The 23,559-nt window shown below is 39.5% G+C and overlaps 1 protein-coding gene, 1 long non-coding RNA gene and 1 other non-coding gene across 3 annotated transcripts; 1 reads left to right on the top strand and 2 right to left on the bottom strand.

The window, feature by feature from the left end:
- The first annotated feature begins 386 nt into the window (after positions 1-386).
- On the top strand, positions 387-19,184 carry CNOT11 (CCR4-NOT transcription complex subunit 11). The gene is made up of 7 exons (XM_032351769.1): positions 387-997; positions 4,003-4,167; positions 13,301-13,453; positions 15,008-15,210; positions 16,360-16,562; positions 17,921-18,017; positions 18,098-19,184. Exons 1-7 carry the CDS (start codon positions 478-480, stop codon positions 18,293-18,295), a joined length of 1,539 nt encoding a protein of 512 aa, XP_032207660.1. The 5' UTR covers positions 387-477; the 3' UTR covers positions 18,296-19,184.
- LOC116595438 lies at positions 15,192-23,132 on the bottom strand. The gene is made up of 4 exons (XR_004287678.1): positions 22,490-23,132; positions 20,529-20,672; positions 18,054-18,272; positions 15,192-15,366 (listed from the first exon to the last, which is right to left on the bottom strand). It is a non-coding gene; the product is annotated as an uncharacterized LOC116595438 (long non-coding RNA).
- Positions 22,298-22,412, bottom strand: LOC116596688. Its single transcript, XR_004288270.1, has one exon. It is a non-coding gene; the product is annotated as a small nucleolar RNA SNORD89 (small nucleolar RNA).
- Positions 23,133-23,559: the final 427 nt, after the last annotated feature.

The raw sequence follows: 23,559 nt of genomic DNA, 5'->3' as shown, positions 1-23,559 counted from the left end.
TAAACAGTTTAAAAATCACCAACAGTCACGTATAGATATTGAAAAAACTATTTAGAATTTAAGACATTCTTCCAGACAATACCGTGGCCCACATTGACTCGGACCGTCGTCCGGTGCCAGGCGGTGCCTGGGGAACACCTAGGAGGTCCGCCTAGGGTCGCCGAGGTGCAGACCCCACCCCCCGTGCCGGCAGGTTTCGCGGCGGGACCTCCGCCCCGTGAGGCCAGAACCTCGCAGGCCCCCACCCCACTTCCGGCCGCTTCACCCTGCCCACCCAGCCACTAGAGATTTCCCTGGTCTCGCTCCGGCCGCCTCGCGTACGCTCTGAGCTGCCTCTTTGCTCTGCGGCGGTCTGGCTTCCCCGACGTGTTTTGTTTGCGACGCTGTCGTGTAACAGCGCGCTTTACGGCCGTGGGGACGGGACGAGCAGGCGCCAGGGCTACTGCGGCCGGGAAGCAGGGCAGGCGGGTGAGGTTGATGCCCGGTGGCGGGGTGAGCTCGGCGTCTGGCCGGCTACTCACCGCCGCGGAGCAAAGGGGTGCCCAGGAAGCGGCGGGGTCGGCGTTCAGGAGCGGTGCGGGGGGCTCCGTCGGGGTCGGCGGCAGAAGCGGAGCAGGCGGCCCCGGGCTGGGCAGTGGAGGCCCGGGGGGGCCCACGGGCAGGATGAGCCTGACCCCGAAGGAGCTCTCGAGCCTGCTGAGCATCATTTCGGAGGAGGCGGGCGGCGGCAGCACCTTCGAGGGCCTGTCCACCGCCTTTCACCACTACTTCAGCAAGGCCGACCACTTCCGCCTGGGCTCGGTGCTCGTCATGCTGCTGCAGCAGCCGGACCTGCTGCCCAGCGCGGCGCAACGCCTCACCGCGCTCTACCTGCTCTGGGAGATGTACCGCACGGAGCCGCTCGCCGCCAACCCCTTTGCCGCCAGCTTCGCGCACCTGCTCAACCCCGCGCCACCGGCCCGCGGCGGCCAGGAGCCAGACAGGCCGCCGCTCTCAGGTACGCCCGAGGCGCGCCGCCCCTGGTCCTTGCAGCCCCTCCCTCCCGAAGACAGGTGTGCGCTGTGGATAGACTGGGCACTTGACGCCTGAGCTTGTGCGAGAGTTCATCCCCAAGTGAAATTGTCTCTTTTTGAAATTATCTAATCCCCCCCCACCCCCGCAAAGTATGGAGAAGGGGTAGCTTAATTACAAAGTATGGAGAAAGGGCACCGCAAATTATTCCTCTCCACTGTACGGGCCGTAAAGTCACGCAGCTGAGTGGAGCTTGACAGCTTTAGCAACTCAGTTTTAGTTAATGTAGAGCCCATCTCAGGTGTGTGACGTTGTAACTAATGACACTGCCCGGGTTTTAAGTCTCAGTCGAGTAACTAGAAGTAAATAGAGTAAATAAAAGTTCAGAACCCGAAGAAGTTGTTGTACGGAAATAGACATTATACGGTGTTTAAGGACTTTGCAGCCACCTTCCTTGGTCTGATGCGTGTTTCTGAATGATGTGATAGGGAGAGGTTATAAGGTAGTCTCAAGTTCATGGCCTAACTCAGGAAAGGCATGACTACTGGACGTTACATAAAATGTATATTTGTGCAGTATTGGTGAGGTCAGATCAGTGGATTTCATTCGAGGCTGCCTTTTTTTTTTTTTTTTTTTTTTAAACTCAAAGAGATTCTTTGAGACTTGACTTTGGGAGAACAACTGAGCCAGGAAAGGAGAAAGGCACAGAAGGGATGGTGATTAGTGATAGAGTACATGGAAAACTAAGACAAAGACCAGTTTACTGGGGGAAGTAGGTAGAGGCAGGGAACAGTTTGACCTCATAGTACTAAACCAGTGGGAAAAAGAGCACTGTATAGGTAGGGGCCACTATACAGAGTTAAAAGGTGAAGGCAGTGGATTTTGAGATAATACCAAGTTTTTCATAGCACAGGAGGCTTCTTTGTAAGCTAGTTGGTGTTCATGCTTGGCACCCCTTTTGGATCTAAAGTATCTTCTGGTTGGTTTCCTGCACTGCTCTTATGTAAGAGGGGCAAACTTCATGTTGGATAAGATGCCCTTAGGGTACTAGTACTGAACTAGGCCTTCAGGAAGTTTAAGAATGCCCAGAAAGTAATGGAACATGTCATGGGAAGTCAGAACCCAATCCACCATCGTAGGGGACCCTTAGCAGAGAATGGGGACAGTGTGGGATTTACTCAGAGAGCCTATAGGCAAAGGGAGGATGACTTATGGTAATTCTCCAATGCCATGAGTCTAAACCTCGATTCAGACCATAGACTGCATTGTAAGCAGAAATTTGCCAGGGAAAGACTCCATGGATAGGTTATTTTACCTCTCTTTGCCTCAGTTTCTTTGTTTATAAAATGCAGATAATAATTCCTAGCTTACAGGGTTATTATGAGGAATGAAAGTATTTATAATAATTGCTAACCATTATTAAGTTTCTCAGGTGATTCTGATGCAGAGGTAGGATTGAGACTGTATCTAGATGTAAATAATATGGCTTCCCTGCACTCAAGCTTGCGGTCTGGTTGGGGAGACATAAATGTAGCCATAAGCTGATGTAGTAAGCTTTGTACTAGATGTCACATACGAAATGCTCAGTGGCACAGATGAACAGCCACCTTTGTGGCTGCAGACATTCTCAGAGGGAGTAATGTTTTTGCTGGATATTGATTAGAGATGAGGTAGGGGATGTGTGAGCGAAGTGTGTGGCCCTGTCAGGTATTCTTAAAAAACTGGGTATATTGGATGTTTTGAAATCAGGAATATCGAGAAGCTGGGAGATTCTCTGCAACCGGAGTGTAGGATATGTGGGTTGGAATGGAGTTCAAGAGATAAGATTAGGAAAGTGGATCAGGACTAGATTATAAAGGGTTTTATAATGGTGCAGAATTTGGGGTTTAATTCTGTGTAAACAAGTTAAGTAACGTGCAGATTTGTACCTAGAAATAGTATAACTAAGTAGTAGTGGAATGTGGACTGTGGGTGATGGATTGGTGGGTAGGAATCAAAACTGGGAGCTGGGGAAATTAGGAAGGCTGGCCTAGAGTCCTGGCCAGAGAGGAGGGGAGGGGATGGAGGTGAGGGAACAGAATCTAGTGACAATGCTGCTGTGGGATGGATGAGGCTTGGTGAGCAACTGAACGTGGGACAGAAGAGAACAGCATTCGGCACTGTGGGAATTTTGTAGCTGCACTGTGCATTGAAGCAGGTATGAGATGCGTATTTGTGCTGCTGAGGCTTCCTTGTCTCTTCTGCTGGTACATTTGCTCACAGTGTTGGAGGAGAAAGAGAAGCATTTCTGAGCACTAGGTTTTTTATTTGTTTTTGCTTGCATATGTAAGCTTCAGCCTTTGCATGTTGGAAACAAAGTTTTTTGGTTTGTTTTGTTTTTTAAGGTTTTATTTATCTATTTATTTGAGAGAGAGAGTGTGGGAGAGAGCGTCCAAGCAAGGGGAGCAGCAGGCAGGAGAAGCAGGCTCCTCACTGAGCAGGGAGCTGGACCAGGGGCTCGATCCTAGGACTCCAGGATCATGACCCGAGCCAAGGGCAGCCACTCAACCAACTGAGCCACCTAGGCGCCCTTGCAACAAAGTTTTTCACAGGTTGAGCCTCTGCCTTCGGCTTGGGTCATGATCTCAGCGTTCTGCGATCAAGCCCCGCATCGGGCTCTCTGCTTGGCAGGGAGCCTGCTTTCTCCTCTCTCTCTCTCTCTCTCTCTCTCTGCCTGCCGCTATGCCTACTTGTGATCTCTATCTGTCAAATTAAAAAAAAAACAAAAAAAACAAAACTTAAGTCTCACTAATATTGCCACAAATCAGAGAATTTCAAATGGCATGTTTACATTTTCATAAATGTATATATTTGATTACCTGAAATTTCATTATAATTTTGTCTTTAAAATATGTGAGTGGAGATGGCAAGTAGCATATGTTAATTTTATCAGAGTCAAATCAATTTTTAAAAATAACCATTGGAGAAATTGTTACACGTTTTTGTTTACAGGATTTTTGCCTCCTATAACTCCACCAGAAAAGTTTTTCCTTTCCCAGCTGATGCTGGCACCCCCAAGAGAACTCTTCAAAAAGACACCTCGACAGATTGCACTGATGGATGTTGGAAACATGGGCCAGTCTGTGGATATTAGTGGGCTTCAGCTAGCCTTGGCTGGTAAGGAATTGGTGGGCTTGGGTATTCTTGTGTAGTAACATTAGGCCCTGCCCCCCCCCCCCTTTTTAAGGGAGGTTCTCTAGTTAAAATGAAGATCTTTGTAAATGTGCTAAAAGCTTGGTAACTTCCATGAAAAGCTAACTTCAGTACTGGATCCTTGCTAATATGGCATATAAATTCATTTTGAGTTTTCATTTGAATTGATTGCTTTTCCAGTTTAAGAAGAATGCTGGATAAAATTTAGTAGGCTTAAAAAAAATTTCCTGATGTCAAAGTGATCTACAAATTCAATGCAATTTCTATTAAAATCCCAACAATGTGTTTTGCAGACATAGAAAAACCCATCATAAAATTCATACAGAATCCCAAGGGACCCTGAATAGTCAAAATGATTTCTCTTGGTACCCTTGTTGAAAATTATTTGACCATAAATGGAAGGGTTTATTTCTGGGCTCTCTATTCTATGATCATTGCTTTGTCTGTCTGTATTCCACTTCCCCATGTTTTATTACAGTAACTTTGTAGTACCTTTTGAAGTCAGGATGTGTTAAAACTCCCCTGTGTCCTACATTTCAAGATTGCTTTGGCACGTATAAATGAATGAATGGGTTCTCTTGAAGCAGAAGTGTGTTGTGATAGAAAATAGAGGGACTTTCTTGACTTGGATGGCCAGACAGAGCCTCTCTGGGTAGGGAAGGTAAAGAGGCACCTTTCACTTGACTATTCTTTGAGTATAAATATGGATGAATGGGTCTTACCACTTGAGAGTGATTCATTAGGGAAATTCTAATATATAGGCAAATTTGTGAACCCTCGACCTTGTGATTGAGCTGCAGTACTAACTTTGACAGTTCCCCATCCTTCTTAGACTTAATGCATCTGTGGTATTTGGTTTCTTACATAAGGTGACATTGTTCAATAAACTACTCTTTCCTTGGAGCATTCTGAACCTTTGAACCTCACTTTTTAACTCCTGGGTATCAACAATATAACTAACAATGGTTATTATCTGAGACCAAGAAAAAAAAAATTTTTAAGACTTTATTAATTGTCAGGGAGAATGAGAGCAACAGGCAGAGGAAGCCGGCTCCTAGTTGAGCAAGGAGGGGGATGTGGGACTCAGTCCTAGGACCCTGGGATCATCTCCTGAATCAAAGGTAGACAGACACTTAACCAACTCCACCCAGGTGTCCCAAGAGAAATCTTTTTAAGACTTTTAAGATTGAAGGTTTGTAGAAATAATCATTAGTCTCTAGTGCTAGATACAATCTATTCATGGAAATAAAACAGTTTCTTTACAGACTGTATGAAATAAAGAATAAATAAATACAATTCTTTACAGATTGTATGAAGCTGGGTACAGAGGTGACAAGCAGTTTCAGTCACCTTACCCTTGGAAGGGATATATATTCTGAGGGTTCTAGCTTTGTGAGAATCAGGTCTGACCTCCCTTGCAACTTACAATGACTTGAGTTAGTCTGTGAGAAAGTTTTAAAGTATATCAAGCCCGGAAAGCAGTATGTGCTAGAGTTTGTCTAGGAAGAGCTTGGCAAAGTGGCTAAGCTTGCTGTTTGCTATTCCCCCAGACCGAAGATGCCCTAATCCATTCATTTTCACAAGTACCAGGGGAAAAAAGTGATAGACCGTTCTTCTCTGGAGCTGGCTACCACAGATCGCCTTTGCAGGGACCTGCAGATCATATCTTGTAGTAGGATCCATGGACCAGAGGTTATTTATGGAGAATGCAGTTGCATTTTTTAAAATTTTAAATAAACAAGCAGACAGGTCAAACAAAAGTAATCACAAACGGCACTTTTACCCTGTTAATAATGTCAGTATTCATTTCAGAGGTTTTATTAAAAGTTCCTTGGGGTGCCTGGGTGGCTCAGTGGGTTAAACCTCTGCCTGCGGCTCAGGTCATGATCTCAGGGTGCTAGGATTGAACCCCGCATCGGGCTGTCTGTGCAGTGGGGAGCCAGGTTCCCCCTCTCTCTCTGCCCACTTGTGATTTTTCTCTGTCAAATAAATAAATAAATAAAATCTTTAAAAAAGAAAAATCCTGACAAACAACCTGCACTTACTAGTTTACCACTCATTTTGCCAATTTAAACATTCTTCCACATTTTGGTAGAGAGTATGTTAATTTTTTGTATTTTAGCGATCAGAAAACAGCATCTCAGGATAATTTTAATTAGCATTTTTCGTATTAAATGAATGCATCTGAACATGTTATATTTCTAAGGCATCTTTCATGTCTGGCCATTTTTCCATTGGATTGATGGTTTTTTTATGAACATGGGTAGTTCTTTAAGGAATCAGGAGTCCAGCTGTGTTTTCAGAATTATAAAATCTGAAACATGCAGTTCTAAAACCTGCATGTATTAAGGAATTACAAAGTGACCCTGGAGCAGCCATTCTCTAGGTTAAGAAGTGGAAAAGTTTAAGGAACCGGAGGCTCCCTGTGTGTTTCTCTTACTAGCTACTTCCCACCTCCTCCATCACTAAGCTCACTTTTGTGGTAATAATCATTCATAATTTACTTTATAGTCCGCCCTCGGTACGTGCCTGTAGTTTAACTTAGGATGTTCTTAAACTTGATGTATATGTGGAATCATAATGTGTTCTTTTGGGTGTTAGTTTTAAGGTGAACCCATGTTGATGAATTGTAGGGCTTGCCTTTCGTTGTTGTGACATTCATACAATGTAATACCAAGTTCTTCATCCATTTTACTATTGATGGACATAGTGTTGCTGTGAACATTTTGGTACATTCTCCTGGTGTACATATGTGTTTCTTCTAGAGAGATAAGCCTATGTAAAACTTGACTAGCTAATAGCACACTACTTTTCAGAGTTGCTGTGCCATGTTTCATTCCCATTAGCAGTGTGCAAGTTATATGACATTCTCTGCATCTGATAATTTCAGGCTTGTTAATTTTTGTCATGTAGGGTGTGTAATAGTATCTTATGTTTTGACTGATTCTCCCCTGCTTCCCTTTCTCAGTGAGGTTGAACATCTTTTCAGATGTTTATTGGCCATTCAAGCTTGTTTTTTTTAAGTAAAGATTTTATTTGTCAGAGAGAGAACACAAGCAGGGGAAGCATTAGGCAGAACAGGCAGAGGGAGAAGCAGACTCCCCACCGAGCAAGAAACCTGATACAGTACTCAATCCCAGGACCCTGGGATCATGACCTGAGGCAAAGGCAGATGCTTTACCGACTGAGCCACCCAGGTGCCCTTTTTTTTTTTTTTTTTTTTAAATAAAATACTTTTTTAAAAAAATAAAAGTCAGCCCATTTCTTCTTTATTAAAAAATTGATTTGGGGGCACCTGAGTTGCTCAGTGGGTTAAAGTCTCTGCCTTCCACTCAGGTCACGATCCCAGGGTCCTGGGATCGAGCCCCACATCAGGTTCTCTGCTCAGCCGGGAGCCTGCTTCCTCCTCTCTCTCTCTGCCTGCCTCTCTGCCTACTTGTGATCTCTGTCAAATAAATTAAAAAAAAAAAATTGATTTGTAGGAGTTTTTGTTTTTGTTTTTGTTTTTTTAAAAACTGAAGTACAGTCGACAACATTAGTTTCAGGTTTACAACACAGTGATTTGACAGCTCTATGCCTTTATTTAGTGCTCAATCACATTAAGTGTAGTTACCTTCTGTCACTATACACAGTTATTGTATTATTAACTATATTACCTATGCTGTACTTTTAATTCTCATGATTTAGTTATAACTACAGGTTTGTACCTCTTAATCCCCTTCACCTATTTTTTTTTAAAATATTTTATTTATTTATTTGACAGACAGAGATCACAAGTAGGCAGAGAGGCAGGCAGAGAGAGAGGAGGAAGCAGGCTCCCAGCAGAGCAGAGAGCCCAATGCAGGGCTCGATCCCAGGACCCTGGGATCATGCCCTGAGCCGAAGGCAGAGGCTTTAACCCACTGAGCCACCCAGGCACCCCTCCACTTCACCTATTTTAACCATCTTCCTCCTTCCGTCCCCTCTGGCAACCACCAGTGTGTTCTCTATTGAGGAGTCTGTTTTTGTTTTTTGTTGTGCTTATTAGATTCCACATAGATGTGAAATCATATGGTATTTGTCTTTCTGTGTTGAACTTCATTTAGCACAATACCTTCTAGGTCCATCCATATTGTCACAGATGGCAAGATTTCATTCTTTTGTTTTATATTCTTTTTCACAATATTCCATTTTGTGTGTGTGTGTGTGTGTGTGTGTGTGTGTGCGCGCGCATATATATGAGATACATACATATATATGTATATATAATACATAACATATATATGTATATATCATACATATATGCATACACCTACACACACCACATCTTTATTCATCTATCCATCTATACTTAGGTTGCTTCCATATCTTGGCTGTTGTCTTTTTGAAATAGTATTTTTGTTTTCTTTGGGTAAATATCCAGAAGTAGAATTACTGGATCCTGTGGTACTTCTGTTTTTAGTTTAGAGGAATCTCCATACTATTTTCCAGTTTGCATTCTCTGCCAACAATGCTTAAGGGCTTCCTTCTCTTCACATCCTCACCAAGACTTGGTATTTTTTTCTGACTGGCTTGAGGTGGTATCTCACTGTGGTTTTGATTTGCATTTCCCTGGTGATTAGTGATGTTGAAAATCTTGTCATGTGTCTGTTGGTCATCTATGTATCTTCTTTGGAGAAATGTCTGCTCTGGTCCTCTGCCCATTTTTAAGTCTAATTTGTGTGTATGTGTTGTAGGAGTTCTTTATTTATTTTGGATAATAACCCCTTATATAAATCACTTGCAACTAGCTTCTCTCATTCAGTAGGTTTTCATTTAATGATTTTCTTTGCCATACAAAAGCTTTTATTTTGATGTAGCACCAGTTGTTTATTTTTGCTTTTGTTTCCCTTGCCTGGGGAGACTTATCCATAAATAAGTTGCTAAGGCCAATCCAAGAGTTTACTGCCTGTGTTTTATTTTAGAAGTTGTACGGTTTTGGGGTGCCTGAGTGACTCAGTCTGTTAAGCATCTGCATTTGACTCAGGTCATGATCTCCAGGTCCTGGGATCAAGACCCACCTCAGGCCCCCTGCTCATCAGGGAGTCTGCTTCTCCCTCTCCCTCTGTGCACATGCTCACTTCCTCTCTCTAATAAAAAAATCTTAAAAGAAAAGGTTTATGGTATCAAGTCCTAATATGTAGGTTTTTATCCATTTTGAGTTTATTTTTGTGTATGGTATAAGAAAGTGGTCTAGTTTCATTCTTTTGCATGTAGCTACTTAGTTTTCCCAGCACCAGTTATTGAAGAAACTATCCTTTCCTCCAATTGTACGTTCTTAACTCCTTTATGGTAGATTAATTGGTCATTTAAGCATGGGCATATTTCTGGGCATTCTGTTTTGTCCTGATATTACACATTTTGATTATGATAGCTTTGTAGTAGTCTGAAATCCAAGATTGTGATACTTCCAGCTTTGTTCTTTCAGAAGATTGCTTTGGCTATTCAGGGGCCTTTTGTGGTTCCATACTAATTTTAGGATTATCTGTACTAGTTCTGTGAAAAATGCTATCAGCATTTTGATAGGGATTACACTGAATCTGTAGATTGCTTTGGGTAGTATGGACATTTTAACAATATTTGTCCTTCCAATCCTTAAGCAGGGAAGGTATTTCCATTTCTTTGTGTCGTCTTCACTTTCTTTCCTCAGTTTTAGAGTTTACAGATCTTTCAGCTTTTCGGTTAAAATTATTCCTGGGTATGTTACTATTTTTAGTGCAGTTGTAAATGGAATGGCTTTCTTGATTTCTCTTTCCACTGCTTTGTTATTAGTGTATTGAAATGCAGCAGACTTCTGCACATTGATTTTGTATTCTGGAACTTTAGTGAATTACTTTATCAGTTCTAGCAGTTTCTTGGTGGTCCTTCAGGTTTTCTCTATATAGTATCATGTCATTAGCAAATAGTAAAAGTTTTACTTCTTCCTTACCAGTCTATTTATTTTTTTGTCTGACTGCTCTGGCTAAGACAGGATTGTGCTGAATAAAAATGGGTGACCTTAGTCGGAAAGCTTTCAGCTTTTCACCATTGGGATGTTAGTTATGGATTTGTCATATATGGCCTTTATTAGGCTGGGGTATGTTCCCAATATACCCACATTGTTAAGAGTTTTTATCATTAACAGATGTTGAATTTTGTCATATGCTTTTTCTGCATCTATTGAGATGACTATGTCCATTGTATCCTTTATTTTGTTAATGTGGTATTACCATGTTGGATGATTTGTGGATTTGATGATTCCTGGAAACTTTCAATCCAGGAATAAATTCCACCTGATATTTCTGTTCTAATCTTTATTATTTGCTTTCTTCTATTGGTTTTAGGTTTTGGTCTTTCTCTAGTTCATTTGGGTGTAGGGGTATGTTGTTTGAGATTTTTTTTGCTTGAGGTAGGTCTGTATTGCTAAACTTCCCTCTTGGAATCACTTTTGCTGCATCCCAAAGGTTTTGAACTGTTGTGTTTTCATTTTCATTTGTTTCCATGTACTTTTTAATTTCTTTTTATTTCCTGGTTGACCCATTCATTGTTTAGTCGTTTGTTACTTAATCTCCATACGTTTGTCTTTTTTTTTTGTTTGTTTTTTCTTCTTCTAATGTCAGGTATTGTCAGAAAAGATGCATGATATGACTTCATGTCTTTTTGAACTTGTTTTATATATTTGGGTGCTTCTCTGTTGGGTGTGTAAATATTCACAAGCGTTAGATCTTGTTGGATTGTCCCTCTTATGAGTTTATAGTGTCCTTCTTTACCTTTTGTTAGTCTATACACTTACTTAAGGTTTTTGTTTTGTTTTGAGAGAGAGCATGTGCACTAGTAGAGGGAGGGTCAAAGGGAGAGATGGAGAAGCAGACTCCTACTGAGTGCAGTCTGAATCCCAGGACCCTGAGATTATGAGATTATGAGCCCTGAGATCGTTACCTGAGCCAAAGTCAGATGCTTAACCAACTGAGCCACCTAGGTGCCCTTTTTTATGTATGCTTGTAAGTAGGCTCCATGCCCAACATGGGGTTTTAAATCACGACCCTGAGATCAAGAGTCCCATGCTTTACCAACTGGGCCAACCAGATACATCTAGAGTTTTTGTTTTAAAGTTTAGTTTGTCCACTATAAATATTGCCACCCAACTTTTTTTTTTCCCCCATCCATTTGCAGGGAATATCTTTTCCCTACCTTTACTTTCAGTCTGTCTTTGGGGCTGATGTTTTTGTCTCTTGTAGGAAGCATATAAATAACTCTTTGTCTTTTTATCCATTCAGTCACCCTGTGTCATTTGATTTAAATGTGCACTTAGTTCATTTAAAGTATTCATTGATAGGTACTTTTTGTCATTTTGTTAGTTTCCTGTTTGTTTTTGTAGTTTTCTGTTCTCTTGATCTCTTCCCTTATGATTTGATGACTTTATTTAGTGTTATGCTTCGGTTCACTTCTATTTTTTGTGAATCTGTTATAGGTTTTTGGTTGGTGGTTACTGAGGTTCATATATAATATTCTTTGTATACACTAGTCTAAATTAAGTTGATGGTTGGGTAAGTTTGAACACATTCTGAAAGCACCGTATTTTTAGTCTCCCACCCCACATTTTATGTACATATTGTCCTATTTTCTACCTTTTTATTTTGTGCCCTTTATTACAGATAAAATTGATTTTACTTCTTTTGTCTTTTAACCTTCATACTAGCTTTATAAGTGATCTACTACCTTTAGTATGTGTTTGTTTTTACCAGCAAATTTTTTTCTTTTCATAGTTTTTCTTCTAATTATGGCTTTTTCTTTCTGCTTATAGAAGTCCTTTTAACATTTCTTGTAAGGCTAGTTTATTGGTGGCAAACTCCTTAAACTTTTGTCTGTCTGGCAAACTCTATCTGTTCTTCAGTTCTGAGTGATAACCTTGCTGGGGCAAGTACTATTGTTTTTTTCTCAGCCCTTTGAATATATCATGCCACTAGCCCTTCTGGCCTGCAGTTCCTGCTCAAAGAACATTTTTAATGTTCTTTCAGTAAGGCTATATGATAGCCTTATGAGGTTTCCCATTAACTGTGCTTTTCGCTTGTTTGTAAGATCCCCTTTAATTTTTGATGTTTTCGTTATGTATCTTGGTGTGGAGCTTTTTGGGTTCATCTTGTTTAAGGCTCTCTGCCTCCTGGACATGGCTGACTGTTTCCTTCCCTTGGTTAGGGAAGTTTTCAGTGACTCTCTTCAAATAAGTTTTCTGCCCCTTTCTTCTTTTGGGACTCCCTATAATGCAAACATTATGCTTGATTTTGTCACAGAAGTTTAACTTATCCTCATTAAAAATTTTTTTTTTCTTTTTGTCATTCAGCTTGAGTGCTTTCCATTACCCTGTCTTCTAGATCATTGATCCTTTCATCATCTGCTAATCTGCTTTTGATCCTCTAGTGTAGTTTTCATTTCCATTACTGTATTCTTCAACTTCATTCTTAGTTCATTTACTTTTTTCTCAAGTCTAGTGAGGACCTTTATGACTGTCACCTGAACTCATCATCAGGTGGATTTCTTACCTCGTTTCCTTTAGTTCTTTTTCTGAGGTTTTGTGTTTTTGTTGTGGTGGTGGTTATTCAGAACTTCCTCTGTCTCCTCATTTTGTCTGACTCTCTGTGTTTGTTTCTATACATTAGGTATGTCAGTTGCATCTCCTGGACTTGAAAGTAGTGGCCTTATTTAGAAAAGGCCCTGAGGAGCCCAGTACCTCAGCCCTCCCTGGTCTCCAGTACCAGGCACTGCAGGGGTATCTCCTGTGTGGGCTGTATGTACCTTCCTGTTGTGACTGGTCTGTAATGGTGAAGGGTGCTCTGATGGATGGGACTGGACCCCAGCACAACTAGCTGAAAGGCCTGACTGCATATAGCTGCTGCTGGCTTGCTGGTGGGTGATGTTAGCTCTTGGTGGATTTGTAGTTTTTGAAAAAAAAGAAAAACAAAAAACAAAAAAACATATTTATACTGAATTGCCCTTTGTTTGTATGTGTTGCAGGCAGCTTTTTCCAATAAGTAGCTTGTCTTTTCTCTCTCCTTGTGATACCCTCAATTTAAAAATGTCTCTTACTTTAATCTTTTTACAGAACGCCAGTCTGAATTGCCAACCCAAAGTAAAGCTAGCTTCCCTAGTATTCTCAGTGACCCAGACCCAGACTCTTCTAATTCTGGATTTGACAGCTCGGTTGCCTCTCAAATCACAGAAGCTTTAGTCAGTGGACCAAAGCCACCTATTGAAAGTAGGTATATATAATTTTATATACTTGGGTTTTATTTTACCAGCATCCTGAGGCTTGTTTTTTTAAAACATGGTGTTATTGTTGCTCCTTAAACTTGAATTCAGTAAGAAAGCTCCTAGTGTCTACTAGAACATAGTAGAGGTGGTCAGTTAAGTTAGTTTCTTCTTTAATACAATTACCACCAAGTTTTCTATTATCAGTAGCATTCCTGAAGATATAAGTTCTGATTTTACTAAAATGAGTCTTCTGTATATTTTTATAGTGCTTTATTAATTTTATCACTCTCATTACCTTCTCCCTTATAAAATTTTTCTGATCTTATAGTTCTTATTTTACTTTAATTCAAAGAAAACACTTGAACTTGAAATAATACAGCTATATCTTTTGGTTTCACAGGCTTTTATGTTTTAATGATGAAGGCATGCTTTATGCTTAAAAATAAGAAAATGTTCACCAAATTACAGTGTTACCAGGAGTTTAAAACTTACATGACTTTACTGTCATTATCAGATCTTTGTCATAAATGGGCTTAATATCTGAAGTCTCAGCCAATGGCACATACTGATTTTTTCTTAATACTTGCTTAGGCACAACTTTGTGTTGCATGAGCCACCAGAAATATATGTGAAAAGCAAATCAGTTAGATACCGAGTCTAGCTAAACATCAGGCTACCTTGTGGGAATGTTTTCCTTATCATATAAGTAGTACTTATGAGGAAGTGTTAATAATTTTGTTTTTTCCTGTAAATGGTCTGAAAAGATTGAGATGCTAGTCCTAGTGATGAGATTGAAGAATGACTGATGATTCTTAGCCAGAAAATCTTATCAATAAACTAATCTCACATTTGGCAGGGGCTAGGATCCATGATCAGAATAGGCCATTTTAGGCCCTGTGAAATTTATTCAGTGAAAATCTCAGCCAGCATTTATTTTAGTGGGTTTATAGCTTAGAGATCAATCTTATATCAAAAATAGTTGAGGTATTGAGTCACTGCATTTTCTGATTGTACTTTTATTGTCTCTTATGAAAATGAATATGGGATTTGTGGATTTAGGGATTTATGAAAGTCTCCAGATTCATTTGAAAATGTTAAAAGGCAGCTATGCTTTTCTGTTTCCTGATATTTCATCTCCATTTTGCCACCTCAAGGTTGTAAGATGCAAAGAAAATAATCAGTACAAATAATAGTGGTCTCTGAGTAAAATTGTGGTAAGTAAGAGTAGGATGAATAAGATCAAATAGTATTTAATTTTTCCCATCAGAACTTTTACCAGTATGTGAAGTTGTATCCTTTGCTTCTGAGTGGTGATCATGCTTGAATTAAAGATGATCAGATCATGGTGTATTGTCTTTCTCTCTTGAAAAATAGATTTGGTCTCTAGCATGGTAACGTTAGGTCAGTGTTTTATTCTGTTGGTATTCTGAATAAAAACCCTGACTTTCTGTATCATCTCTGCTTTGGATTTTGAAGTCTGAGAGTTAAATGTAGATGTGTGTAGGTGTTAGCTTACTGATTAAAAAAAAAAAAAAAAAAATTCCTATTCTTATTACAGGCCATTTCCGCCCAGAATTTATTCGTCCACCACCTCCACTCCACATTTGCGAAGATGAGCTGGCGTGGCTGAATCCAACAGAGCCTGACCATGCAATTCAGTGGGACAAATCAATGTGTGTCAAGAACAGCACTGGTGTGGAGATCAAGCGAATAATGGCCAAAGCCTTCAAAAGCCCTTTATCTTCTCCTCAACAAACACAGGTATATATTTATTGTAAGCATTTTGTCTTTAATATTCCACATGATAAACAATAAATGATCCTGTCAACAGGAGCCAGCAGTAGGAAGTGTTTTAGATCCAAGGAGTCTTGGCTCTCTGGATCTTTGTTCTGCTTTTCCAGCTTTGGTCATTTTACTCTGGAGGGGAAAGACAGATTTCACATTTTTGGCACACTGTATACATTGTTACATTTAAGCTGAACAGTAACTCTACTGAGGGTACCTGAGATTATTAACATTCCATTAAGGAGAAAGAAAATTGAGATCCAGGGAATGTAAACTAGCCTCCATCACACATCTGGTTAGTAGTGTTGGATCTGAGATTGAGAGTAGCTCCTGCTGCCCACATGTAAGACTCCCCTTGTGCGGGAAGGCAAGGACACCTGGTGTGTGCTTTGGTGAATTTTATTATCTGTCTTGCATACTTTCACATTAGAACTTGTGAGGATATACTGACACTTCTAATCCAGTTTACACCAAAAAAATGGTATTTCTCAAAGTCAAGTAATAGCTGTGTTCACAGTTCTTGTTTGCTAGGCCATTCTGAAACACAGTCCACTGTGGTATTTGCAGGTAGGCAGGGGAAACAGTGGAGACAATTTGTAAGCAAAAGCACTTATTTGGCAGAAATGTTTTTGAAGATACCTATTTAGGTTGCAGAGTGTGAGCAGGACCTGAACTGTGCACTATAACTGTAGAGAGAGCAGCTCTCCGTCTTCCTGTCCTGCTTCTCTCCTCAAGGATTTGTGCTCTTGTTTCTCATGTCCCTCAGCTGTCTGTGGTGTGTGCTTTTCTGGAGAGCCGGTTGGCAATTAAACTATTTTAGGTTCTAACAGATGACAGAAAAAGTCTACAGAGATATTAAGGGTGATATTGTTATAATCCAGACAGTATTCTATCCAACCAGGCAGTACTGAGTCCGGTTTAACGCCCAGGAGGGCTCACTAGCATGTTTATAAACAGTCTTTACAGTTTAGTTATAAATTTGAAAATCAAGACATGATTTTAATGGCTTGAGGGAAGAAATTTATGAAGTTGGTTCAATGCAGACAATTTTATAGCTTGTTTTTATCGGCAGGAAAGAGGGTATTTGACTCAATAACCTCTTTTTAAAAATTTTGTTGTATTTAGCTCTTGGGTGAGCTGGAAAAAGACCCCAAACTCGTTTACCATATTGGCCTCACTCCAGCCAAACTTCCTGACCTGGTGGAAAACAACCCTCTGGTTGCTATAGAAATGCTGCTAAAGTTAATGCAGTCAAGCCAGATCACGGAGTATTTTTCCGTCCTGGTCAACATGGACATGTCTTTGCATTCAATGGAAGTTGTAAATCGGTAAGTTTTTATACTCAGTTGGGTGGGGGAGGGGGGCTTGTAACAAATTTTAAGGGTTGTGTTTTTTTTTTTAACCTTCTTGAAATTGTACTAAAGACTGTGCTTTTAAGCTAATCAGCCAGTGAGAAAAAGCCTGGCTTAAAGCCAGGTGATCACAAGTAACATGTCTAAGAGTGTTCTTTCTAGAGTGGGAGAGGAAGCATGAGGTTTTCAACTTTTTTTTGTCACTGGCAAAACTCGTTAGCTGCTTGTTGAAAATATACTACCTCATTTCTGCATTCTCCTGCACAAATCTTTCCCCTCTGTAGACTCCTACTTCCTTCAGAGGCTTCCTTCGACTCCAGTCCTTGGATTGACCTACCTCTGACCTACCACTGCTCCCCCTTCACTACATTCTTAACAGCATTATTGTCTTCACCAGATACTTGGTATTTAGTCCAAGAATAACCACATCTTTTTATCAGTTTATTATTCTTTCTAGAGAATAATTTCAAGGACAAAGTCTGTTCCATGTGCCCCCCACCCCCATCTTTCCTCCTCTCAAGAGACCACAGCACTATTCCTCAGAGCCATGGTTCCTCAGTGCCTTATGGAAGGTTTTACAGTTATATTTCACATTTCTTTTGGAAATGCACAGTGTATAATTAGCATTGCATCTCTTTATCTGAAAATGGAATTCCCATCCCATCTTTTTGTTTTCCTTAAACATTCCACAGAATCCTTTGGAAAATACCAACTTTCCTTTTTAAGACTCCAATATGCTACTATACCTTCTGTCACATTCTCTCCCGCTCTCTACCACTGTGTTCCTAAATACACCACATTAATCCCAGATTCCAAGTTTTTCATCTGATCATTCACTAGGTTATTAGGAACACTTAAAGGTTTCAGTTTAAGCCACTTGACCTCTCAAGGCTTTTCCCATCTTTTCATTTACACTGCTTCTTACAACCCCCCCCCTTTTTTTAAGCATTTAAGTTAGATAGTATACTATCAACTTACTAAACTATACCTTCTTCTCAGATATGCCGCCTTCCATAGCACTTAGGTGTAATTGGGGTTTAGTAAATGTTACTTATGAGAGTGTGAACTCTGATTCAACCAAAATCACATAGAAATGTGGTGTGCAAAAAAAAAAAATGAGTAATTACCATGTATAATGCTAAGTATAGACTTAAAAAATGTTAGTGTCCTTTATTAACAACCAGGGTGACAGGCTCAGGCTTATTTGCATAAATATGTTTAAAACTAGGTAACTGATCATAAATCAGAAATTTTCACTAAATAACCATAAAATCTAAAATTTCTCTTTGGTTAACAGTATTTAATAGCCCTAACTTTTTAACTTTATGAAACAGACTAACTACAGCTGTTGATCTACCTCCTGAATTTATTCACCTTTATATATCAAATTGCATCTCTACTTGTGAACAAATTAAGGATAAATATATGCAGGTAAGTAACAGAAATTTTGGTAAATTTTATACATACCTGCCAAGAAAACGGGTACACTAATTTATTTTTTTTCCCCCCAGAATCGTTTGGTGCGTCTTGTGTGTGTCTTTCTCCAGTCCTTGATCCGTAACAAAATTATTAATGTGCAGGACTTGTTTATAGAAGTGCAGGCATTCTGTATTGAATTCAGTAGGATACGAGAAGCTGCTGGCCTTTTTCGTTTGTTGAAGACACTGGATACTGGAGAAACACCTTCTGAGACCAAAATGTCGAAATAATAACCTCATCAGAACCACATTCTTTGTTCAGCTGTATTGTGACTTAATTTTTAAAACTGTTAGAACCTTGAGTGGATCATTTGGCCTAATGCATATAAACACCCCTTTATCTACTTAAAGCAAAAGTTTCCTTTCCTAGATGACTTTTTCCTTGAGATGGATTTTTGGTAAGAACTTGGAAAAATGTGTCTCTTAGATGTCTTGCTGATAATCAGGAGTAACGGTTATCTACAAGAAGTTACTGCAAACAAGGAGATGAGGTTTAAGCACTGTAGAGCAAAGTGCCTGTTTTTGTTTCAAATACAAGTTACAGGCTACTGATAAATTGAGAATCTAGTTTTCTTAAGAATTTGTCATACTGCCCTTGAGATGAAATCAGTTGAATGTTTTTGAATCAAGTGGCAAATAGAAGTTTGGTCCTGAAACCCATTTGTGCGTATAGCCCTTAATTTCTCATGAAGGACAGTTTGAACTAAGGACATGCTTCTAACTTGATCCTTTCTTATCACGGGGACTTAACAGACTACAAAAATACATGCATTTCTTGGGCCTCTTATAAACATGGGAACTCTTAGAAACCTTTTTTTGAGACTACGATAGCTGGTCTAAGTTTTGTTTTTTTCCTCTTGAGATGTTTGTTAGTTCTTCAGTTATAAGTCTAAGATAGTTATTTTTTTGTCTTAAGGAAAAGTATTAGTCCATGCTTTGGGAGATATCACTACTGAGGTTTTACTCAGGTAAAACCTCCCTGAGTGGGAACTGTACCTGCTGCCTATGGTAGGGCAGATGGCCTGTTTGCAACGTAGAACAAGGTGGCATCGTGTGGGCTGTTACTCCTCACTTAACTTTGGACAACAGTGCCTTACATTAAAGTTTTTTATGAACTGTATCATCTGATGTGTTTTTTTACTTGAAGAAACCGTGAAAAATTCCTAATTTACTGAGGTGCCTCTCTATATTCTTTATAGGGAAATCATCTATTCAACAAGAATTACCTTCCAGTTTAACCCTCAGCAAAAGTTAAAACCACTAGGTATGGTGTCCTTTAAAATGAGTAAAAAAATAAGTTTCAGTCTTTTATTATTGGCAAAAGTGCTTACTCCCACTAGATTTATAAGAAATTTTATGTTAGCTATTCTTATGAAAGTAAGGTATTTGTAATACACTTAAAGGAAAAAAGAACCCAAACCAGTGTAACAAGAGGAATGCCTTTAAACATGCAAAATTTTAGCAACCTTGATTTCTGTCCATACCTAAAAGTGGACATCACTGTTTTACATACTTGGTTTGGGAAAAGAAACCGTTCATTATGCAGATAACTTTTTGGAATGGCAAGGTTTGGACCACTGCAGAAGCAACCCAAACTCAAGCTCCAGAACCTACTGATTTTCTGGTAACACTGAATGGGTGGCTAACAGCACTGTAACTCATGCCTGAACAAAGATTATCTAAGATGTATTTTCTCTATAAGGCACTTCACAGCCTCCATGTGCCCAGAACAGTAGATAACACTATACTTGGGTGCCATTTTAAACTGAAATCACCAAGGTACAAAATTTTAGAAAACATGTACTAAACAGACTGTGGAAGAGACACAGTATTGACAGTCTGAGAGCTGAAACAAGAAGGCAAAGCGTCCTCTTCTTCAACCTCCACTGGAAAAGTGTGTTTGGTGCCTCAAAATTTTCACCACACTGCATGGGTATGTGTCCACCACAACTGCCAAAGCACCACACATCGCAGAAGCATAGCGTATGCCATACACATCCTGATTTGGGGGTTACAGATAAATTTCAGTAGGCAAATTTACAAACATGGACTCTGCAAATAAAGAGATGGACTACTGCTAATCATTTCAAGATCAGACTATCGGTGTTGAAAGAGGGAAGATTTTTAACTCCGGCCTATAAAGAATAGCTAGTAATATTTAGGGGAACATTTTTTTTAAAAGATTTTATTTATTTATTTCTTTGACAGAGAGAGAGAGAGAGAGACCACAAGTAGGCAGAGGCAGGCAGAGACAGAGGGGAAGCAGACTCCCTGCTAAGCAGAGAGCTGGATGTGGGGCTTGATCCCAGGACCCTGAGATCATGACCTGAGCGGAAGGCAGACACTTAACCCACTGAGCCACCCAGGCACCCCAGGGGAACAATTTAAAAAGAAAATGTCTGGTTTACATTTACAACACCAGCAAAAGGTTCTTAAACATGTTTAAAGGTAGAAGAAAGTTTACCTGAAATAAATTACAATCCTGGAATTCAGTTAACAGTAATCAGCTTTTAAGTGTAGCTCAAGATACCACCATGTTTAAAACAACACAGCTTGAATTCTCTGGATTTTCTAGCTCCAGTTTCTAGCTGTAAAATCTTCAGATCACCTGTTAAGACAGCACTAAGTTACATCTTAGAGTAGAGATAAAAGATACTTCAAAAAATAATTTAGGGATCCTAAACTGTAACTATTTCAAATAATTCTCTTAATAGTGTTTATAATTTAAACAACTTTAAAGAAATGGTTATCACCTTTCTTACAGAGTATACACTCCCACAATCTTTTTTTTCCCCTTAAAGATTTATTTTGAGAGAGATCAGGGGAGGGGCAGAAAGTCTTAAGCAGACTCCCCACTGATAGGGAGCCAGACATGGAGCTAGATTTCACAATCCTGAAATCAAGAGCAAGATACTCAACCGACTGAGCCATACAGGCACCCCCATTTCCACAAACTTTTAAGCAGCATGTACCACTTTAATACATTCTGTAATGATTCATTCCCATGAAAAACAATGGATCCTGTATTTAAATTTTAAAAATTTAAACAATTTTTTAAAAGTAGGCTCCACACCAGGTGTGGAGCTTGAACTCACAGCTGTGAGACTGAGACCTGAGCTGAGATCAAGAGTTGGACACTTAACCAACTGAGCCACCCAGGCGCCCCTCATGTACCTATTTTAAATACTTTGAGTAATAGCACTTTAACATTTTAAAGATACCTAGAAAATTAATGCATGGGAAGAACTTTTTACATATTCTTTAAAATTCTTGCACCCTCTACCTACTAAGACATTTTGCTGGTTTCACTTTAATCTTTTTTTTTTTTTTTTTTTTAAATGCAATCACTACTGTTCTTAGCAGAAAATCCCTAAGATGCTTCCAAAAGCACTTAAATCCTGGGATCCAATACCTGTGCAGTCAAGCCTGCAGGAAGTACTGGTGGTGTTCCCAGGTTTCTCATTAGCCCATAATATACAAGCTTACACCTCATCAAGAAGAAGGGATTGACTTTTATTCTTAATGGGATGCACATATCTTTTTCAATTTATAACTTATTTTATACTTTGCTCTTAGAATAAGAGCAAATCTCTAGCTGCATGGCTGATAATGATATTGTAGAAACTTCTCTTTCATAACAATTACATGTTAGCATTTTTTAAAGTGAAATGCTTGTCTTTTTAAAACTTCAAAAATGAAATTAACTGGGAAAGGCGTAGGTGGCTTTTCTAATTGGTTGTTGCATCACAGAAGCATAACGTATGTCATATACAAGACTCACTTTGGTTCAGGCCAGCATCCTGTGCTTTGTAAATCACAAAATATGGTTTGTGCTGAGCTCAAAGAAACTCCTTTTGACCAAACATGTAATTATCTCAAGTTCTAGTCAGTAACATACACATACTGATTTAATCTCAGCCTTCACTGAGCAAATAAACGTTAATGTTCTCAAAGGAAGAGACTTGCCAATTAAGCTATCCTCTTAGGGAGTTTGGTTATACTAGGTATTTCATCCAAGTGGGAACACACCTGTTCTTTATGGTTCCAGCAGTCCTTGATTTAGCAAGTATACTCTATAGTATGTAGAAAGGTATCTACTACTCATTTAAGGGCTGATGGCTTAGATTCACTGATTATTTTTTCTTAAAAATACCTGAGATTTTGGGGGGGGGGGCGGTGGGGAAGACCCCTCTTGGAAAGCCTGCCCAAGTGCAAAACTTCAATCCTGATGTTACTGAGGTCAGACCAGTGGTTCGCTTCCGGAGATTTTGTCATCGTGCACCCCACAGAGAGCAAACTGCTGATGGGCACACTGCAATTCGGCCTTTTACTGTCATCACTCCTCAGTGACTGCAGGAAACAATCTCTCAGGGAAGGTTTTATATATTGAAGATCCCCAAAAAGTCACCAAGCAAGGAGGTTTACCTGCTGAAGATGCTCTGTTTTTTTGCACCACTCCTCGCCTTTGTGGTTTTTCTGGAGGGAAAACCCAGAAGCAGCACCAGCAGGCAGCAGATGACGGAGTGCTTCAAGTTCACAGCCAAGCTGCTTCCTTCACACACTGCCTGTGACTTTGAAAGTTAAAAAAAAATATGTTGTTTCTACACTATTTGTTAAAAAAAAAAAAAAAAGCTTTTATGACAACTGTTAAAAGGAAAATTACTGCCATAAATAGTATGACTAACCTTAACCAAACCTCTCTGGTTTATTCTTCCTTCCTTACATTCCCCATTATTCTGAGTAGCATTTCATCAATTTTATGTCTCAGCAAAAATTCTGCTAATATTTTATCTCAGAAGCTAAACTGGGTCAGGCCTGGTTAGTACTTGGATGGGAGACCCTTCTCTATCATTTATTTCAATCTAAAAAAAAAAAAAAGCCTAATGGAACTTTCAAAGTATTGCAGTTTTCTATTTTCTCTTGATAATTCCTTTCTCTGCTATTGAAGACATATTTCTAGAGATGAGACCAGACCACAATTCCTCCAATCTCTTCTATTTGTAGTTTAGTGTTCAGACTCTTTAATTAAGGAAAGCTATGTCTGATAGCTGCTAACAAAGAAATCTCACTTGTGTAATTATCAAAAACAATTTACCTTGATCCGTCATAGTATTCTTTTTAGAAGTCTGCTTTATTGGATACTATAGAGAATCATTAATTAAAGCCTTTTTCCCAAGTATGTATCTTAAAATACAAAGAGCAAAAAGTCTACTTGGTACAGAATCAAGGACATACCTTCCTATTCTCAAAAAACCACAGAAGGCAGATTTCAAAGATAATGGCTATTATGGAAACCTACTTTGAGGCTGTTAAAATGAGAGCTCAAAGACAAATTTTCTATTTCATCAGCTCCTCAAATTGAACCTGGCCAGAGTTTACTTCAGTAAAATGGAAAAAAAGAAAAAGTAAAACTCACCAAGTGTTTCACTATGGCTAGAATCCAGGTGCAACAAACAGTTTAAAAAAATAAACTATATACAATTAGATGCAGCTTT

The sequence above is a fragment of the Mustela erminea genome, chromosome 7 (assembly GCF_009829155.1).
Source record: "Mustela erminea isolate mMusErm1 chromosome 7, mMusErm1.Pri, whole genome shotgun sequence".
NCBI lineage: Eukaryota > Metazoa > Chordata > Mammalia > Carnivora > Mustelidae > Mustela > Mustela erminea.
This window is presented reverse-complemented; position numbering and strand designations above follow the sequence as displayed.